This window comes from Podarcis vaucheri, assembly GCF_965113315.1.
Source record: "Podarcis vaucheri genome assembly, chromosome: 2".
NCBI classification, from domain to species: domain Eukaryota; kingdom Metazoa; phylum Chordata; class Lepidosauria; order Squamata; family Lacertidae; genus Podarcis; species Podarcis vaucheri.
Window position 1 is genome coordinate 26,033,317 of NC_138760.1, and position 15,522 is coordinate 26,048,838.

The following is a 15,522-nucleotide window of genomic DNA, read 5'->3' on the forward strand; positions in this document are numbered from 1 at the left end:
TAGACAACGCCGCCTTGACAGCCTTTGAAGAGAAAGGCGGCATATAAGTACAATAAATAAATAAGCATTCTACTCCAGTCCTTTCTCATCAGGCCAGAATCTGGGGCCAGCCTGTTGGAGATGCAATAGGAATAATGCTTCTCTAAAACATATGTTTTTTCATTGTCCTGTATTGAAAGATTTTTGGCAGAGGGTAGCTGAAACCATCAGCAGAACCATACGGAACAACCTCACATTTACAGAGCAAAATATCCTCTTGAATTATATACCCAGCACCTGCAACCTTACAAAAGGACAAGATGAGTGGAATCTCCGTGCCCTTACCACAGCAAAAAGACTGATGCTGAGGAATTGGAAAAATAAAAAGGCGGCTCCCTTCTAAGTTTGAAGTCTCACAACATATGAACAACTTGCATATAAACGCAGACTTGCCATGGACAAATTTGGAATCCATTCTTACAAATACTGTAATAGGTTAAGATCTGGTGAAGTACAATAATAATCTTAATAAAAAAATTCCTTCCAGTAGCACCTTAAAAACCAACTAAGTTAGTTCTTGGTATGAGCTTTCGTGTGCATGCACACGAAAGCTCATACCAAGAACTAACTTAGTTGGTCTTTAAGGTGCTACTGGAAGGAATTTTTTTATTTTGACTATGGCAGACCAACACGGCTACCTATCTGTAATAATAATCTTGTACAGTATACAGTTTCGGGGAAGCCCCTTTATTTTCCCTTCTACACGGGTTCTGTTTCTCTTTTCCATTCCTCTGTTTTATTTGCTTCTCACAATGTTTAGTGCACATAGAATTATGTACTTTTCGAACTTCCAATAGAGATGTTTTTATTTTATTTTATTTTTTAAAAAAGAACCTGGGACGCCAGCCAGAGAGGCTGAGAATCGGGGATGGAAGAATACTGTTTCTCCCCGCCGGCGCCTGCTTGCCCGGCCCGGCCTTGGGCTTCATTTGGGGCGGGAGGAGGGCGGCCTCTTCCTCCGCCTGCCGAGCCGCGAGGGCGGAGCCAAGAGGGCGCAGCACCTGCGCAACAGAAAACTCCACGCGGCTCGTGGGAGCATCTTCCAGGCGGGCGACGTCGGCCAGCTGGAGCTCTCGCCTGCTGCGCGCAACTCAGGTTAGCCACGGGGGATTCCGTCTCCGAGGCGGCAGCTCTTTTTTGGGGCCGCGGGCCCTTTAAATCTCTCCTGCTTCGGTGGGCGAGGACTTTCGTTTTCTGTCGTCGCTGCCGCCCCCCCCCCCGCATCGATCCCACCTCCTCCTCTTAAAGGCAACGCTCGGCCGCCGCTGCGTCACGGAGACGGACCTTTCCCGGGAGGACCGGCCTGACTTGAAGGTGGGAGGGAAAGGAATCCACATGGGCAAGGATGCCCTGGGGGTTGAAGTGGGGCGAAAGGCGGGGGGAGGGGAGGGAAGAGCCTGGCTTTGACTGGCATCTGTTGTTTTTTTTTTGGGGGGGGGGTTGTGCTGACGCGTCCCCTGCCTCTTATGGGGGCTGCTCTTTTTTACGAGGATGTGCGTGGAAAAGTAGAGCCAACTCCCAGGAGGTCCCTTCCCCTCCACCCCATAACATATTTGAAGGGGACACCCCCCCCCCAAGGTATGGGGAACTCCCATTCAAATGTGCCATGTCATGTGATCGATTATGCAGGGAGGGGCTTACTTGCCTTTTAACACCCCCCCCGTCGTCCCCCCCCCCCAAATTATATTCAGGTTGGCACCCCTGAGCGCAATGCACTTCAGCAGACTGGCAAATATATGTGCATTATCAGCGTTATTAATAGCGCTGCCAGTTTAAACAAAATGTTCCTCTTCACAATAATATTCCATTAAAAAAAAAGGATCTGGAAGGTAGCCCGTTATGGTTCCTCAGAGTCAGACGTCTGTCACTGCTCTTTTTCTGTGGATGTGTCTTGCTGGCCCTGGGCCTTTTTTCTCCAGCCTCTCAGAAGCGTTTATCCTTCAGCATTTTGTACAGAGAGACCCCTTGTTTCCTAAATCTGAGTGAACCTCTGGCGACTTCTGGGTGCTGTAGCAGCTTTTCGTGGAGCTTCCTAGGAGACCTTTGTATGCAGGGATTGTTCTCAAAAGCCTGCGGTGTTATTATATCCATCTATCTACTTCTCTGTGGGACGCGGGTGGCACTGTGGGTTAAACCACAGAGCCTAGGACTTGCCGATCAGAAGGTTGGCGGTTCGAATCCCTGCAACGGGGTGAGCTCCCGTTGTTCAGTCCCTGCTCCTGCCAACCTAGCAGTTCGAAAGCACCTCAAAGTGCAAGTAGATAAATAGGTACCGCTCCGGCGGGAAGGTAAATGGTGTTTCCGTGCGCTGCTCTGGTTCGCCAGAAGCGGCTTAGTCATGCTGGCCACATGACCCGGAAGCTGTAAGCCGGCTCCCTCGGCCAATAAAGCAAGATGAGTGCCGCAACCCCAGAGTCGGTCATGACTGGACATAATGCTTAGGGGTCCCTTTACCTTTATCTATTTCTGTATTGCACAGCTTGGATATGGTGCAGTGTCGGATTTATGTATAAGCTAAACAAGCTATAGCTCAGGGCCCCGCTCTCTTGGGGGCCCCCAAAAAAATTAAAGGGAAAAAAACCTGGATGTAGATTTCCAAAATATAAGATAAAAAAAATAAAACCTACATACAGCAACAGTATCTTGTTTAGTATGGGCTCCTATTTGTTATGTGCAAATAGCTTTAGATACCTATTAGGTCCATAAATTACCATATAGCATATATTGAACACAAAAAACAGCGACAATTTGTTGTTGACAAAGGACAGCTGGACATATAAAGGGCCCCATTACCTTCAGTAGCTTAGGGCCTCATCAAACCTAAATCCGGCTCTGGGTGCACATATAAAAAATAGTAGTCAGATCACTTTTCACCTAGTTTATTTTAAATTCATTTTCTAGGAAAGGTTATCTCTTGAGAATATTTATTGCAGGGGAAGGTGTTAGTCCCACTATCAGCTTGCTGACTTCCCTTTTAATAGACTGCTTTTTACAGCAGCCTGACATGCAGCAAGTGGCGATAAAACGATGGGAAAACATTAACCTGTGTTAACTTACGTATTTCAGGCTGTTAGGACACAGCCAGAACCAATACAGGAGTAAAATAAAATAAAGTATGTAAGGGGAATGTCATGCTAACCAGGTCTCGCCAGGACAAGTGGGCAAATTCAGAATGAGCCTCAAGTTGCATTCTCTTGTTTCCTTGCTAATAATTAGATTTTGTTTTCATTCAGCCGAGTAAGTAAATAATAACTGATCATACCATGTATTCTGTATGCATTTTATTAAAACTTTAAATTAAGGTCAGCATTTTTAGCTGGTCTCCAAGAAGCCATTTTGCTACCTTAGGGGTGCTTTCCTGCCTCTCTTGGCTGATGTGGAATTAAATGGCTACAACACAACCTGTACGTTTTAGAACTACAAATATAAGGAGCTAAACAGGTCTCCAATATTGCAAGTATGAAGCCTATTGATGGTTAGCATGAAGGAAACTAGGAACATGTAGAGCAAAGCTGAAATAATGCAGGACACTGTAATTATATACATATTTTCATAGAAGTAAATTCCTTCGGGCTTGATGGCACTCACTTCTGAGTAAACATGGGTTGGGCTGCACGTACCTCTTAATTAATAAGAATCTATTAAGAGAGAGGGACGCGGGTGGTGCTGTGGGTTAAACCACAGAGCCTAGGACTTGCCGATCAGAAGGTTGGCAGTTCGAATCCCCACGACGGGGTGAGCTCCCATTGCTCGGTCCCTGCTCCTGCCAACCTAGCAGTTTGAAAGCACACCAGTGCAAGTAGATAGATAGGTACCGCTCCGGCGGGAAGGTAAACGGCGTTTCCATGCGCTGCTCTGGTTCGCCAGAAACGGCTTAATCATGCTGGCCACATGACCCGGAAGCTGTACGTCGGCTCCCTCGGCCAATAAAGTGAGGTGAGCGCCGCAACCCCAGAGTCGGCCACTGGACCTAATGGTCAGGGGTACCTTTACCTTTATTAAGAGAGAGGTAAATACAGTGCAGTGGAAGTGAAGTAAAGACTCTGGTTGGTTCAGTAATGTTTAAAATGTTGAAAGCGAGCTTACACTTTCTTATCTCAGTTAATAATCCAACCACAGCATTCTGCACTAGCTGTGCATCTTCAGAGGCGGCGCAATCCCTTGCAGTAGTCTAACTTGGAGTATCAGAGCATAGACAACTGAAGCCAGACTGTCCCTGTGACAACTGAATTTCCAGTTGATGGGCAGCTCTAGAACTTGTGTTGTCTGGTGCAAATCCTGTCTGACTTTTCCTGTTGCACGTAGGTATTGGGAAGATGCTGCTGTCCAAACCCAGCAGGAATGGCTTCTGCATCCTTCACAGAACACACTGGTAAGGAGCATGGACTATTTACATCGACTCTGTATTTCTTGTGAAAGGACATTTTGATCTTTAACTTGCTATACACGGTTGACATCTTTCCTTTCTGTTTTCACCTCTCAAAATCCTGACATGTACTCAAAAAGCTGCTGCCTGTGGGGGTTTTGGCAAATGAGGTAGGCCAAAAAATTGCGAAAGTAAATAAAAAACAGTACTGTTTTTATTGGAACAATTGACAAATAGAGGGCAGGCTCCTAAGTGCATAGGGCTCTTCTCTAAGGTAAGGAAGGCTTAGAGACAGTATAGTAGGAAAAGCTCTAGTGTGGAAAGTTGTTGAGTTTCTTAGGAAATAAAATTTCATGGCTGACATTCCTCCCTCAAATTGTTTCTTGGTCCCAAAGAAAAGCAGAGAGGTTGAAAGGGGAAACCAAGTTTCCAACACACACAGGGAGAAAAGGCTTCTGTAATTAAAAAAAAATGCTGTATTTTTACTAATAAAAGTTCATTTCAAGCTAAGGCCTTTTTGCTATTCCTCCCTCTCTAGCTCTATTCAATAATTTCCACTCACATTGGCAATTTAAACCCCCCATCCAGTCACATCCTACCAAGTCTCTTCCTTTCCAGCAGGCAGTATTGCCCCTATGGCCTAAAAGGAAGCAAAAAGACCTTGCAAAAAGACCTTACCTGAACTTTCCTAAAGAGCCTTTCCAGAGTATTTGTTTTGGCTCCTTACCCAGTTGTATATGGACTCTAATCTTATCTCCAAGTGCATCACTTCCCTTTCAATGTGACTTCTGCTTCTATGATCCTAGGCAAAGGATCTAGGTAGGGAGACTCCTTTTATTAGGTTTATAATTCCCTCTACCTTGCGTTGAGTGGAGGCAGGAGTTAAAGATTAATCACCGTTTGACCTGAGTGGAAATAGGCTACCTATGCTCTTGGTGTTTAGAAATCCCAGCAAAAAAATGTAATTATCTCAATCTCACAGGGTGGTTTTTTTTTGGGGGGGGTGTTAGGATTTGTTTTGAAAGTCTGTGAATTCAAAATGTGGGATGATATTCAACTAAATATTTGTGCTAGCCCATGGATTAGCTGTAGCACAATGGGATTTCTACCTTCTCCCCACTCTGCCCCCCTCCCGCCATCACAAAACCTGCTACAAAGGGTTAGGGGGAACCCCCAGATCAGATTTAGGGGGTGCGCAGAGGAAGAAGAGGTGGAGAATGTTCCAAATTCTCTTTCTGGACAGAATGTTTTGCTTAGCACTACATTGAGGACAACCCTTGGGATTTATTTCTATTGAGAAAAATGTTTAGGCTGCTTAATTATAAAATTTCCTAGGTTATACACACAATATTATCAGTAAAACACATATAGAATCAGAATATAGATTCTTATAGACTGTAGAATCAGAAAAACTGTTTGAAGCAAAAAATACATAGCTAAATGATATGTCTGGGTAGGCTTGCCGTAATGAAAAAATCAGCAGGCATCTAAAACATGGTGGTGAGGGTACCTGCCTAATGAATTGCTGGGGGGGGGGGTAAAGGAGGCCAGTTTGGGAAGTACCGTATTTTTCACACCATAGGGCGCACCGGACCATAGGGTGCACCCAGTTTTTAGGGGGGGAAATCAAGAAAAAAATCTTTCCCCCCCCCAGCCCCAAAGAGCAGCGTACAGGGTGCGCACAACCTCTCCCTGCCGGAAGGGTTGCGCGCAGCTATGGATCAAGCCAAGTTTTGGCTTCCCCTTTAGCCCCATGCAGCCTCTCCTTGCCGGGAGACGCTGCGCAGGGCTAAAGAAGCCATAGCCCCGTGCAGCGTCTCCTTGCGGAGGGGTTGCGCGCAGCTATGGAAGAAGGCAAGGCAGCGAGTGCGATGGATCCCGCTCGCTGTTTTGCCTTCCCCTTTAGCCCCGCGCAGCGTCTCCTTGCCGGGAGACGCTGCGCAGGGCTTTCCTGGCTTCTCTGGGAGGTGGGGGAATTCCCCCACCTCCCGCAAAACCGGCAGAAGCCTCGCGCACTTTAAAAGGGCTGCACGGCTTCTCCTGGCTTTCCTGGGAGGTGGGAGAAGGGACTGATGCGGCCAGTCAGTCCCTTCTCCCTCCTGTGGAAAAGAGCGCACAGAGCTTGTGTGCGGCTCTTGGGGGCTTTTCCCGTCTGCCTCCCCCCCTGCATTCGCTCCATAGGACGCACACACATTTTCCCTTGCTTTTTAGGAGGGAAAAAGTGCGTCCTATGGTGCGAAAAATACGGTATATGAATGTTGCAGTTTCTGTGAGGGTAGCAGGTGAGGACAATGATCAGGTAGCTTTGCAGGGTGCTGATAATCTGCCCCACAGGAATCGCCATCCTGTTCTGACTCTCTTAAGAGAAGTGGCAGGCCTGTTTTTATAAACGATTACCATAAGGCTCTAGAAAGCTTCCTTATTTTATATGTCAGGTCTGGAATTTGCCAAATAACACGCTGCCTGTTGCAATTGCAGGCACACACTCTTTTTTAGAAAAAGAGAAAGGCGCCTTTGCCAAGGAGTTAAGAATGGCAGCCTGGAAACAGAACAAACTGCACTCATTTTCCTTTCTGCTTTGGCAAACATTTTAGGTTACTTGCCCACAGTCATTCTTTAGGGAAGTTTAGGGAAGTTTTTAATGTTTGATCTTTTTAATATCCTGTTGGAAGCCGCCCAGAGTGGCTGGAGAGGCCCGGCCAGATGGGCGGGTTATAAGTAATAAATCATCATCATCATCTTTTTAAGTTCCCTCCCTGTGTGTGAAGTGGGAATATTGCATTTGTCAGGCAAGGTTGCTCTTAAGGGAAGGTACAGATTCCTTTGATTATGTTGTTGGGATCCTGGAAGACAGACCCTGTGCCGCCATAGCAAATTAATAATAATAATAATAATAATAATAATAATAATAATAATAATAATTATTATTATTTATTTATTTATACGCCGCCCATCTGGCTGGGCCTCCCCAGCCACTCTGGGCAGCTTCCATAGAAACCAAAAATACAGTAAAATATCACACGTTAAAAACTTCCCTGAACAGGGCTGCCTTAAGATGTCTTCTGAATGTCAGGTAGTTGTTTATCGCTTTGACATCTGCTGGAAGGGCGATCCACAGGGCGGGCGCCACTACCGAGAAGGCCCTCTGCCTGGTTCCCTGTAGCTTTGCTTCTCGCAATGAGGGAACCGCCAGAAGGCCCTCGGCGCTGGACCTCAGCGTCCGGGCAGAACGATGGGGGTGGAGACGCTCCTTCAGGTATACTGGACCGAGGCCGTTTTCCTCCCCTGTCCCGCTCTGCAACTTATTTCTGCATTTTCTTCCCGTGTCCTTTTCCTGTATGTCTCTTAAGCCTGCAGGTAATGACACTGCTTAAAACTTCAGAATCATAGAACAGTGTTTTTTAACACGTCCGAAGTATATGCTGTAGATATCTTCTCTTTTAAGGTGTTGGCCTGCTTTGGTTACAGGTTGAGAGAGATGCCTTGGAGGCCCCACCCTCCAGCCTGCATGGCGTGGACAACCTCTCGCAACCATGGCACTTGGAACGATGCTGGCAGCACAAGGCGCAGGGTCATGGTAGCAGCAGGGGCCGGGCTGGGCCTAGGCACCATCTTAGCTTATGGAGATCACCGTCGGCGGGTGAGTGGGACCGCTTGGGGAAGTGGGATGTGTACGTGGGTGTTGGAAAATTCCATTCCACCTTTAGTTGCAGACATGGAACTGTTGCATGTCACGTGTCTGTTTACATACCAGCACAGCTTGCTGGGAACTTCCGTTGCGTGTATAGCGTTTGCTCTTTCCCTGTCTCTCAGAGAAAACAAAGAGAGAGACAACATGTTTCTTTGTCCTGATTTATAATTAATAAATCCGTAGTTGTAGTATGCTTCCACAAGCCTCACGCCTATTCTGTGTGCGCAGTTCGCTCTGCTGACATAGTGTGCCCTGGCTTTGAAGCCTGGGTTGCTGATATACGTCGGAGCAGAGGCCGATGGGTCTTCGTAGCGGGACGGCTGGAAGGAGACGACCCAGCTGGGGCTAGCCAGCTGGCCTTGCGACCCTCTGCGTGCCGACAGTGGGATGTGAAGAGCTAAACGTTGAGAGCTGGGCTGTTGTACAAAAAAAAGGTCTTGGCACTGTGCCTGAACTTAAACTTGCAAGCAGCAAGGTGGGAGATGATAAACGTAAGACTGCCAGCCCCACTTGCAGCTCCCAGAAAATGGTATTCCTGGGCTTATTGCCTCCAACAGTGAAGATATAATGTAGCCATTATAGCTTGTACGGTCATACCTCGGGTTGAAGTTGCTTCAGATTGAGCGCTTTCAGGTTGCACTCCGCGGAGACCCAGAAGTAATGGAACGCGATACTTCCGGGTTTCGCCGCTTGCACATGTGCAGACAGTCAAAATGACGTCATGCGTGGAAGCGGCAAATCGCAACGCGCAGACGTGCGTTGCATTCGCTTCAGGATGCGAACGGGGCTCCAGAACGGATCCCGTTCGTATCCAGAGGTACCACTGTAGTCCATTGATCCTCCATTAATTTATCTCATCCTCTTTGAAAGTCATGGAAGTTAGTGACCATCACTAGGCCTTATGAAAACAAACTCCTGGATATAGCAATGTCTGAGCGTCTCACCAGATCCAGGAGGGGTAGTTAAAGGCCTAACAAATAGAGACGCCTCCCAAGCAACGTGAACCCCTTTCTTTAACAATGTTAATGACCAAAATCAAGACCTTCTTATACTAACTGCTCAATATTCTCAGTGGAGGGGCTACTTTAAGTAATATGTTTGAATGTGTAAGTGTATGTCTAGAGACAATGGATAAAACACACACTCTTAGATGTACTGCTGTTTCGTGGTGATTGTGTTTGTTTGTATTTAAAAACCAATTAAAAATTGCTTAAGAAAAGGAAACAAACTCCATAGTTCAACTGTGGTTTGACAGGTTTCTCGTGTAAATAAGTGGGGCTCTTTGATCATGGCAGAAGAGTGCTAAGGACTGCAAAGAGCCCCTTGTTTCTCCTTTCTTAATGGCTTTCCCCTCTTGCCTCCTTACAGGCAGCTGAGCCGGAGACCCCAGCGCCCGCAGCTGGACCCCCATTTCCGGTCTTTACCCGGAAGGAGGTGGCGCGCCACAACAGCGAAGCGAGTCGGGTGTGGGTGACCTATGGCAGCGACGTTTTTGACATCACAGACTTCGTGGAGGTGCATCCCGGAGGCAAAAGTAAGATCCTCCTGGCGGCGGGGGGCGCTCTGGAACCGTTCTGGGCCCTCTACGCCATGCACAAGCAGGAGCACGTGCTGGAGATCCTCCGCGGGTACAAAGTGGGGGAGCTGAGCCCTGAGGAGCCTCCGCAGCCAAGCCCGGGAGACCCATACGCCGAGGATCCCCAGCGGCACCCCGCCCTGCGAATCAACACCTTGAAGCCCTTCAATGCAGAGCCCCCCCTGGAGCTGATTGCCGAGAACTACCTGACTCCCAACGCGCTCTTCTTCAAGCGCAACCACTTCCCCGTGCCCGTGGTGGACCCCGCCACCTACCGGCTGCAAGTACAGAGTTCCGGCGGGCGGACGATGTCCCTATCCCTGCAGGACTTGAAGAGGAGGTTCCCCAAGCACGAGGTGACCGCTACCCTGCAATGCGCCGGCAATCGCCGGGCCGAGATGAACGCGATCAAGAACACCAACCGGCTGGGATGGGGCGTTGGGGCCATAAGTAACGCGCGCTGGGGTGGGGCCCTGCTTCGGGATGTCCTGGCGGAAGCCGGGTACAAACCCAGCGACGAGGGGCACGTCTGTTTTGAGGGACTGGACAAGGATCAGAGCGGCACCGTTTACGGGGCCTCCATTCCTTTCAAGAAGGCCATGAGTCCCGACGGGGACGTCCTCTTGGCTTACGAGATGAACGGGGAGGAGTTGCCCCGGGACAACGGCTTCCCCCTCCGAGTCATTGCGCCGGGGATAGTCGGCGCGCGTAACGTCAAGTGGCTGGCCCGGATCACGGTGGGCCCGGAAGAAAGCCAGAGCCACTGGCAGCAGAAGGACTACAAAGGATTCTCCCCTTCCGTGACGTGGGACAACGTGGACTTCTCCAGCGCCCCTGCCATCCAAGATATGCCCGTGCAGTCGGCAATCACTGAGCCGGGCCCGGGGGCCTGCGTCTGCCCCGGGGAGCTCACGGTGAAGGGCTACGCTTGGAGCGGAGGGGGGCGAAGGGTGATCCGCGTCGATGTTTCGCTGGATGGTGGGAAGAGCTGGCACGTGGCCAAGCTCACTGGGAAGGAGCAGCTGCCTGGTCGAGCCTGGGCGTGGCAGCTGTGGCAGCTGGACGCCTGCGTGCCCGAAGGCACCAAAGAGATGGACATTGTCTGCAAGGCTGTGGATGCCAGCTACAACGACCAGCCCAACACAGTGGCGCCCATCTGGAACATTTTGGGAGTGCTCAACAGCGCGTGGCATCGGGTCCACGTCAGCGTGGGCGAGGAGTAAGAGGCTGAGTCGTGCCTCGTTGCCTGAAAGAAAGAAAGGGTCTTGGATTGCGGTTGTTCTGCTCCTTCTTTCTTCTGAGAGTACGTTTGCCTACATCCTCTTGGAGAAGAGCATTTGTTGTCACTCTGCAGCTACCACTGAGCTACAGCTTCCATCATTCCTGACCATCGACTTTGCTGGCTGGGACTGAAAGCAGTTGTAGCCCAACAACACCTGAAGGCCACCACCTTGGCAAGCCCCGTTTGAGATGGATGAAGGCCCTTTTACTACCTCTTCTCTAATCTCTCTGTCTTTTAAGGAAGCCCTTCCGCTGCCCTTTAGAATTCCTTGTGGGTTTGTTTCTCGAGAGGCGAATGCGCGCAACCTTCACTGAGTTTCCTTCGTTATCTCCTGCGCTCTGCTCCTCCTCCTCCTCAGGATTGCTTTCTCGTTGTTCTTGCCACCGTTACAAGAGCTGTTCCCTCATTTCCCACTTCTGCTCAGAAGACACGGTCGTGGGTGAAAAAGGAGGACAGAAATCTCGACTCTTTCGAAGAGGCGATTTCAGCAGCTGTTTACGCGTTACAGGAGCCCTTTGCGTCCAGCAATCTAGCACAGTTTTCTATCTGTAAGGAAAGGGGTCTGACAATCGCTTTTGTGAAACACTTAACTCCTGTCCTGGCAGGGCTAAAAACACAGAGAGAATGGCTACTCTGCTTGCACATAAGAATGAGATTGGGAATAAAGGTAGTTTGCTCACATATGGGAATTCAGGTTTAGGAAAACAGCATACAAAACAGAAGCATTGTGTGTTTGTGTGTACACCAAAACTAAATTTGAATGCTTTGGGTTTCCTGCAACAGTAGTTGCAGGGCAGATTGTACCTGGTCATATGGGGAGCTTAGATTTATGTGTGTCCGTCCAAGGAATTGGCTTTCTCCATGGGCATTTATCTCCTCCCATGAACACTTTGTGCCTTCTCTCTATATGTGTGTGTGTTCGTGTATTTTTTTTTGGGGGGGTGTTAGCCATGAAGCATTAAAATAACATCACAAACTTGCAGGAAAACAGTCATAGGTAAAACAGTGTAACATTCAATTTAATTTCAGGACTTTTTTTAAGACCCACTTTTTGAAAAAGAAAAAAAAAAAGCCCTGGGAAAACATTAAAGCTTTTTTAACTTGCTGCCCAAAATATTGTAATGTAGATGCCAGGTGAGCCTCTCTGGTGAGACCCGTTTCGCAGGCAGAACACAGCCAAGAAGCACCAGTGCTTATGAACTGTGTCTGGAAATGCACTGGGAGCCAGCGCTGCGCATTTCAGTGTGTACCACCACCCACCCCGTCCAAAATTAGGTGTGTGTCCCCCCCCCACCGCCATTGCTGATCCTCCTCATCAGATCAGGACATCATAGCTGCACCTCTTTTCTTTTTGCAACCTGTGCCTGTTCAGGGCACTGCCAGCACCTGCCACAGTAAGTGCCTGGAGAGATTTTTCCATTGTAGATTTGTGAGTTTACGTGACACTCACTGTACTCTTGGTACCCCAGCATTTTCTGCCAGTTCTTGCTCTGACGTTTCAGGGTGGGGATGGAAAACTTCGCTATGGATGGATTTGGGTGAGTCTCCGACCTGCCCTCCCCAAGTATCTGAAGTGGTAATTGGAGGCCGGATTTGGAGAGCTTTGGGGAAATTAATCACATTCCAGACTGGAAACTCTACATACTAGCTTGTAAGCACCCCTTTACAACACTTGCCAAGCTTCAAGAATCCGGTTTAGAGGGGTTAGGAAAAGCTTTCATCACACTATAAAAGACTTCTGTATCTATTCAGGGTTTTTGTCCTTGTTTTAATTTGCTGCTTCCCTCTGCTGGCCATGGTGGAAAATGTATTCATCTCATTCGTTTTTTCTACTTTGCCTAGAGTTTCCATGATGACCTGTTTGAGGCAGTGTACAAAAATGCTAAGGGATTCCTTCACCTCCTCCCTTCCACTAGTGCTGTAGGATTGCATATGGGGTGGGGCAGGCAAGAGGATTTAATGGGTTGAATCCTGTCCAGGTGCCTTCATCTCACTGTATGGCTCCAGGAGATTCTCTTCCATAGCTCCAGGTCCTGTTAACTCTTTAACAAAGCAAGACAATGGGGTGGTTGGTTTGGAACTACAACCTGATTCAAATGGTGCTGGGTTACAGCCAGAAAATCAGGATATGCATGTACACCAGGAATCTCCCATGTTGCTGGGTTTCAGCTCCCATCATCCCTCACCATTGGCCAAGCTGGCAGGGGCTGATGGGAGTTGGAGTTCAGCCACATCTGGAGGATCACAGGTTCTCCATCCCTGGCACTGTGCACAAAGCGCTTCCTGGGTAAGTCCCAGTCAGCCCAAGAGAGGAGGGTGACACCTATTGGTTTGGAAGGCAAATTGGCTATTCAAGACTGCAAGGAGCTGGTGAGTGCCTGTTCTGTCACCCCTGCTTGTGGTAAAGGGACCCCTAACCATTAGGTCCAGTCGTGACCGACACTGGGGTTGCGGCGCTCATCTCACTTTATTGGCTGAGGGAGCTGGCGTACAGCTTCCAGGTCATGTGGCCAGCATGACTAAGCCACTTCTGGAAAACCAGAGCAGCGCACAGAAACGCCGTTTACCTTCCCGCCGGAGCGGTACCTGTTTATCTACTTGCACTTTGACGTGCTTTCGAACTGCTAGGTTGGCTCAGGGACTGAGCAATGGGAGTTCACCCCGTTGCGGGGATTCGAACCGCCGACCTTCTGATCGGCAAGTCCTAGGCTCTGTGGTTTAACCCACAGCACCACCCGTGTCCCTCCCGCTTGTGGTAACAAACTTCAAAGTTTGTGTGTGTGTGGAGCCTTATCAGGATCTGCCTCACAAGCCAAATTTGACAGGTGGGGCTGATCAAATGCCAAATCACCTGACATCACAAACGACATTTCAGGGCTTTGAAGTCTGGATTCGGCTTCAAAGCACCTCACTGGTAGCAAGGCACTGCTAAAGCCAAGGTTTAGCACTTGGCTGCCTCTGAGGTTATTTGAAGTCCCAACATGGGGACTTCAAAGCGTAGCCAAACTGAGTAGGATTTAACTCCCCCCTCCGCAGGGGTTAAATCCTGCTCAGTTTGGCAGGATTCAATGCAAACCCCTTCTTGATTCGGGAAGGGATTTGCATTTAAACCATTGCTAAGCAAAGGTAAACGCCTGGCACTTTTAGCAGGGGTTTCCCTCCTTAGTGCACACAGAAAACATTAGCGATAAGAGAGCCAATGGGAACTCGTCAAAGGCTTCCTATAGTCAAGTTGATGTTTATATGTTACAACAGTTGGCTTGCAATTTCTCCCTAGCCTTGCTGTTCTGCTTTATCCCAAATTTATCAGGTGAAGTTTTCCACCCACTTAATAGCAAGACTTGAGAACTCTGAGCTGTCAGGCATACGATGGAAAGCAAGCCCGAGCAGCCTGTTTGAAAAATGGTCATCAACAGGCTGGTTTCCTAGAGCAGGTGTCCTAGAGCAGGTGTAAAGTGTGTTCTGAGTAGGTGGAGGAACCTCTCTGACTTTTGCGTGGCTAGAATGTAGCCCAGTGTTTCCCAGACTTGGCTCTCCAGCTGTTTGTGGACTACAGTTCCCATCATCCTTGACCTGCTAGTTAGAGATGATGGGAGTTGTAGTCCAACAACTGCGGGAGACTCAAGTTTAGGAAACCCTGATGTATCCTACTGTACAAAAGTAAGAGCTACATCCAATGATCCGCCCAGATTTGCCTCTGGCCCACCCCACCACTGGCAAGCACCCCTCCCCTCAAAGGCGGTACACAAGGGAACATGCCCTTAAGATGAAAAGGCTTCCCCTTTTGCATGGGGAAGGAATGAGTAGTTCTTAAAACCAGATACCTTTAATATCTCCACACTGCACAGGGGAAACTATAACTTTTTTTTACTGTGTAATGGCTCCTCCTGCTCTGTCCTCATTTGAAAGCTGATGAGTGTGATAAAATATTGTATTTGTTCTGTTAATTTTGCATAGGGTAAGAATCTATATTTTCTAGTAGTCCTTAATAAACGCTCCGGATTTTATCTCTCTTCTTTTTGTTTCCACCTGTGTTATGTACATCTCTTCTTCCTTGCTTGTAAGGTTATCTGCAGGTCCATCTCTTGCTCTGCTTTTGAACTTCATTCAGACATAAAAGCCCGGGATAAATTAACAATGCTGCATTTGAGAATTCCACGCCCAATGGGAACCACCTGTAATCTGAAACACTCTTTAATTTGAGGTACATCCGCTTAATTTCAGGGGAACTTGCCTTCAGTCTGCAGTGTATATTCTTATTAGTTTAATCTATACTCTGCTCTTGCAACAGGCCCCAGTTATGGAAACCACAGCCATAATTATATAATTATTGGGGGTGCTGTAGCACTAGATTTCCTGCATCACCAGGGGATTGGACTAGATTATATCTTAACAACCCATCCACCTTTCTGATTCCATAAAAACCAGTATGTGTACTTTGGTAACTGCTTGAGTAGGATTCATCTGAAGATGAATGGGAGCTCCCTGTGCAAGGACTTGCAATGGAGCCTTCTCCCCTCTCCCCCTGTGCCCCCTGAAATTGGCTTGGGGGTGTCATGAGGGGTGAT

At 48.3% G+C, this 15,522-nt stretch overlaps 1 protein-coding gene across 1 annotated transcript; it reads left to right on the forward strand.

Moving 5' to 3' along the window:
- Positions 1 to 1,045: 1,045 nt before the first annotated feature.
- SUOX (sulfite oxidase) lies at positions 1,046 to 14,961 on the forward strand. Its single transcript, XM_082212558.1, has 4 exons — positions 1,046 to 1,353; positions 4,345 to 4,411; positions 7,874 to 8,045; positions 9,465 to 14,961. Exons 2-4 carry the CDS (start codon positions 4,356 to 4,358, stop codon positions 10,893 to 10,895), a joined length of 1,659 nt encoding a protein of 552 aa, XP_082068684.1. The 5' UTR covers positions 1,046 to 1,353; positions 4,345 to 4,355; the 3' UTR covers positions 10,896 to 14,961.
- The last annotated feature ends 561 nt before the right edge of the window (positions 14,962 to 15,522 follow it).

What these genes read in the sequence shown, in the direction of transcription:
- SUOX (XM_082212558.1), top strand. Translation starts at nt 4,356, where the DNA reads ATGCTGCTGTCCAAACCCAGCAGGAATGGCTTCTGCATCCTTCACAGA. An exon ending in ATCCTTCACAGAACACACTG is followed by an intron (nt 4,412 to 7,873) that starts GTAAGGAGCATG and finishes CTTTGGTTACAG; the next exon opens with GTTGAGAGAGATGCCTTGGA. An exon ending in ATGGAGATCACCGTCGGCGG is followed by an intron (nt 8,046 to 9,464) that starts GTGAGTGGGACC and finishes GCCTCCTTACAG; the next exon opens with GCAGCTGAGCCGGAGACCCC.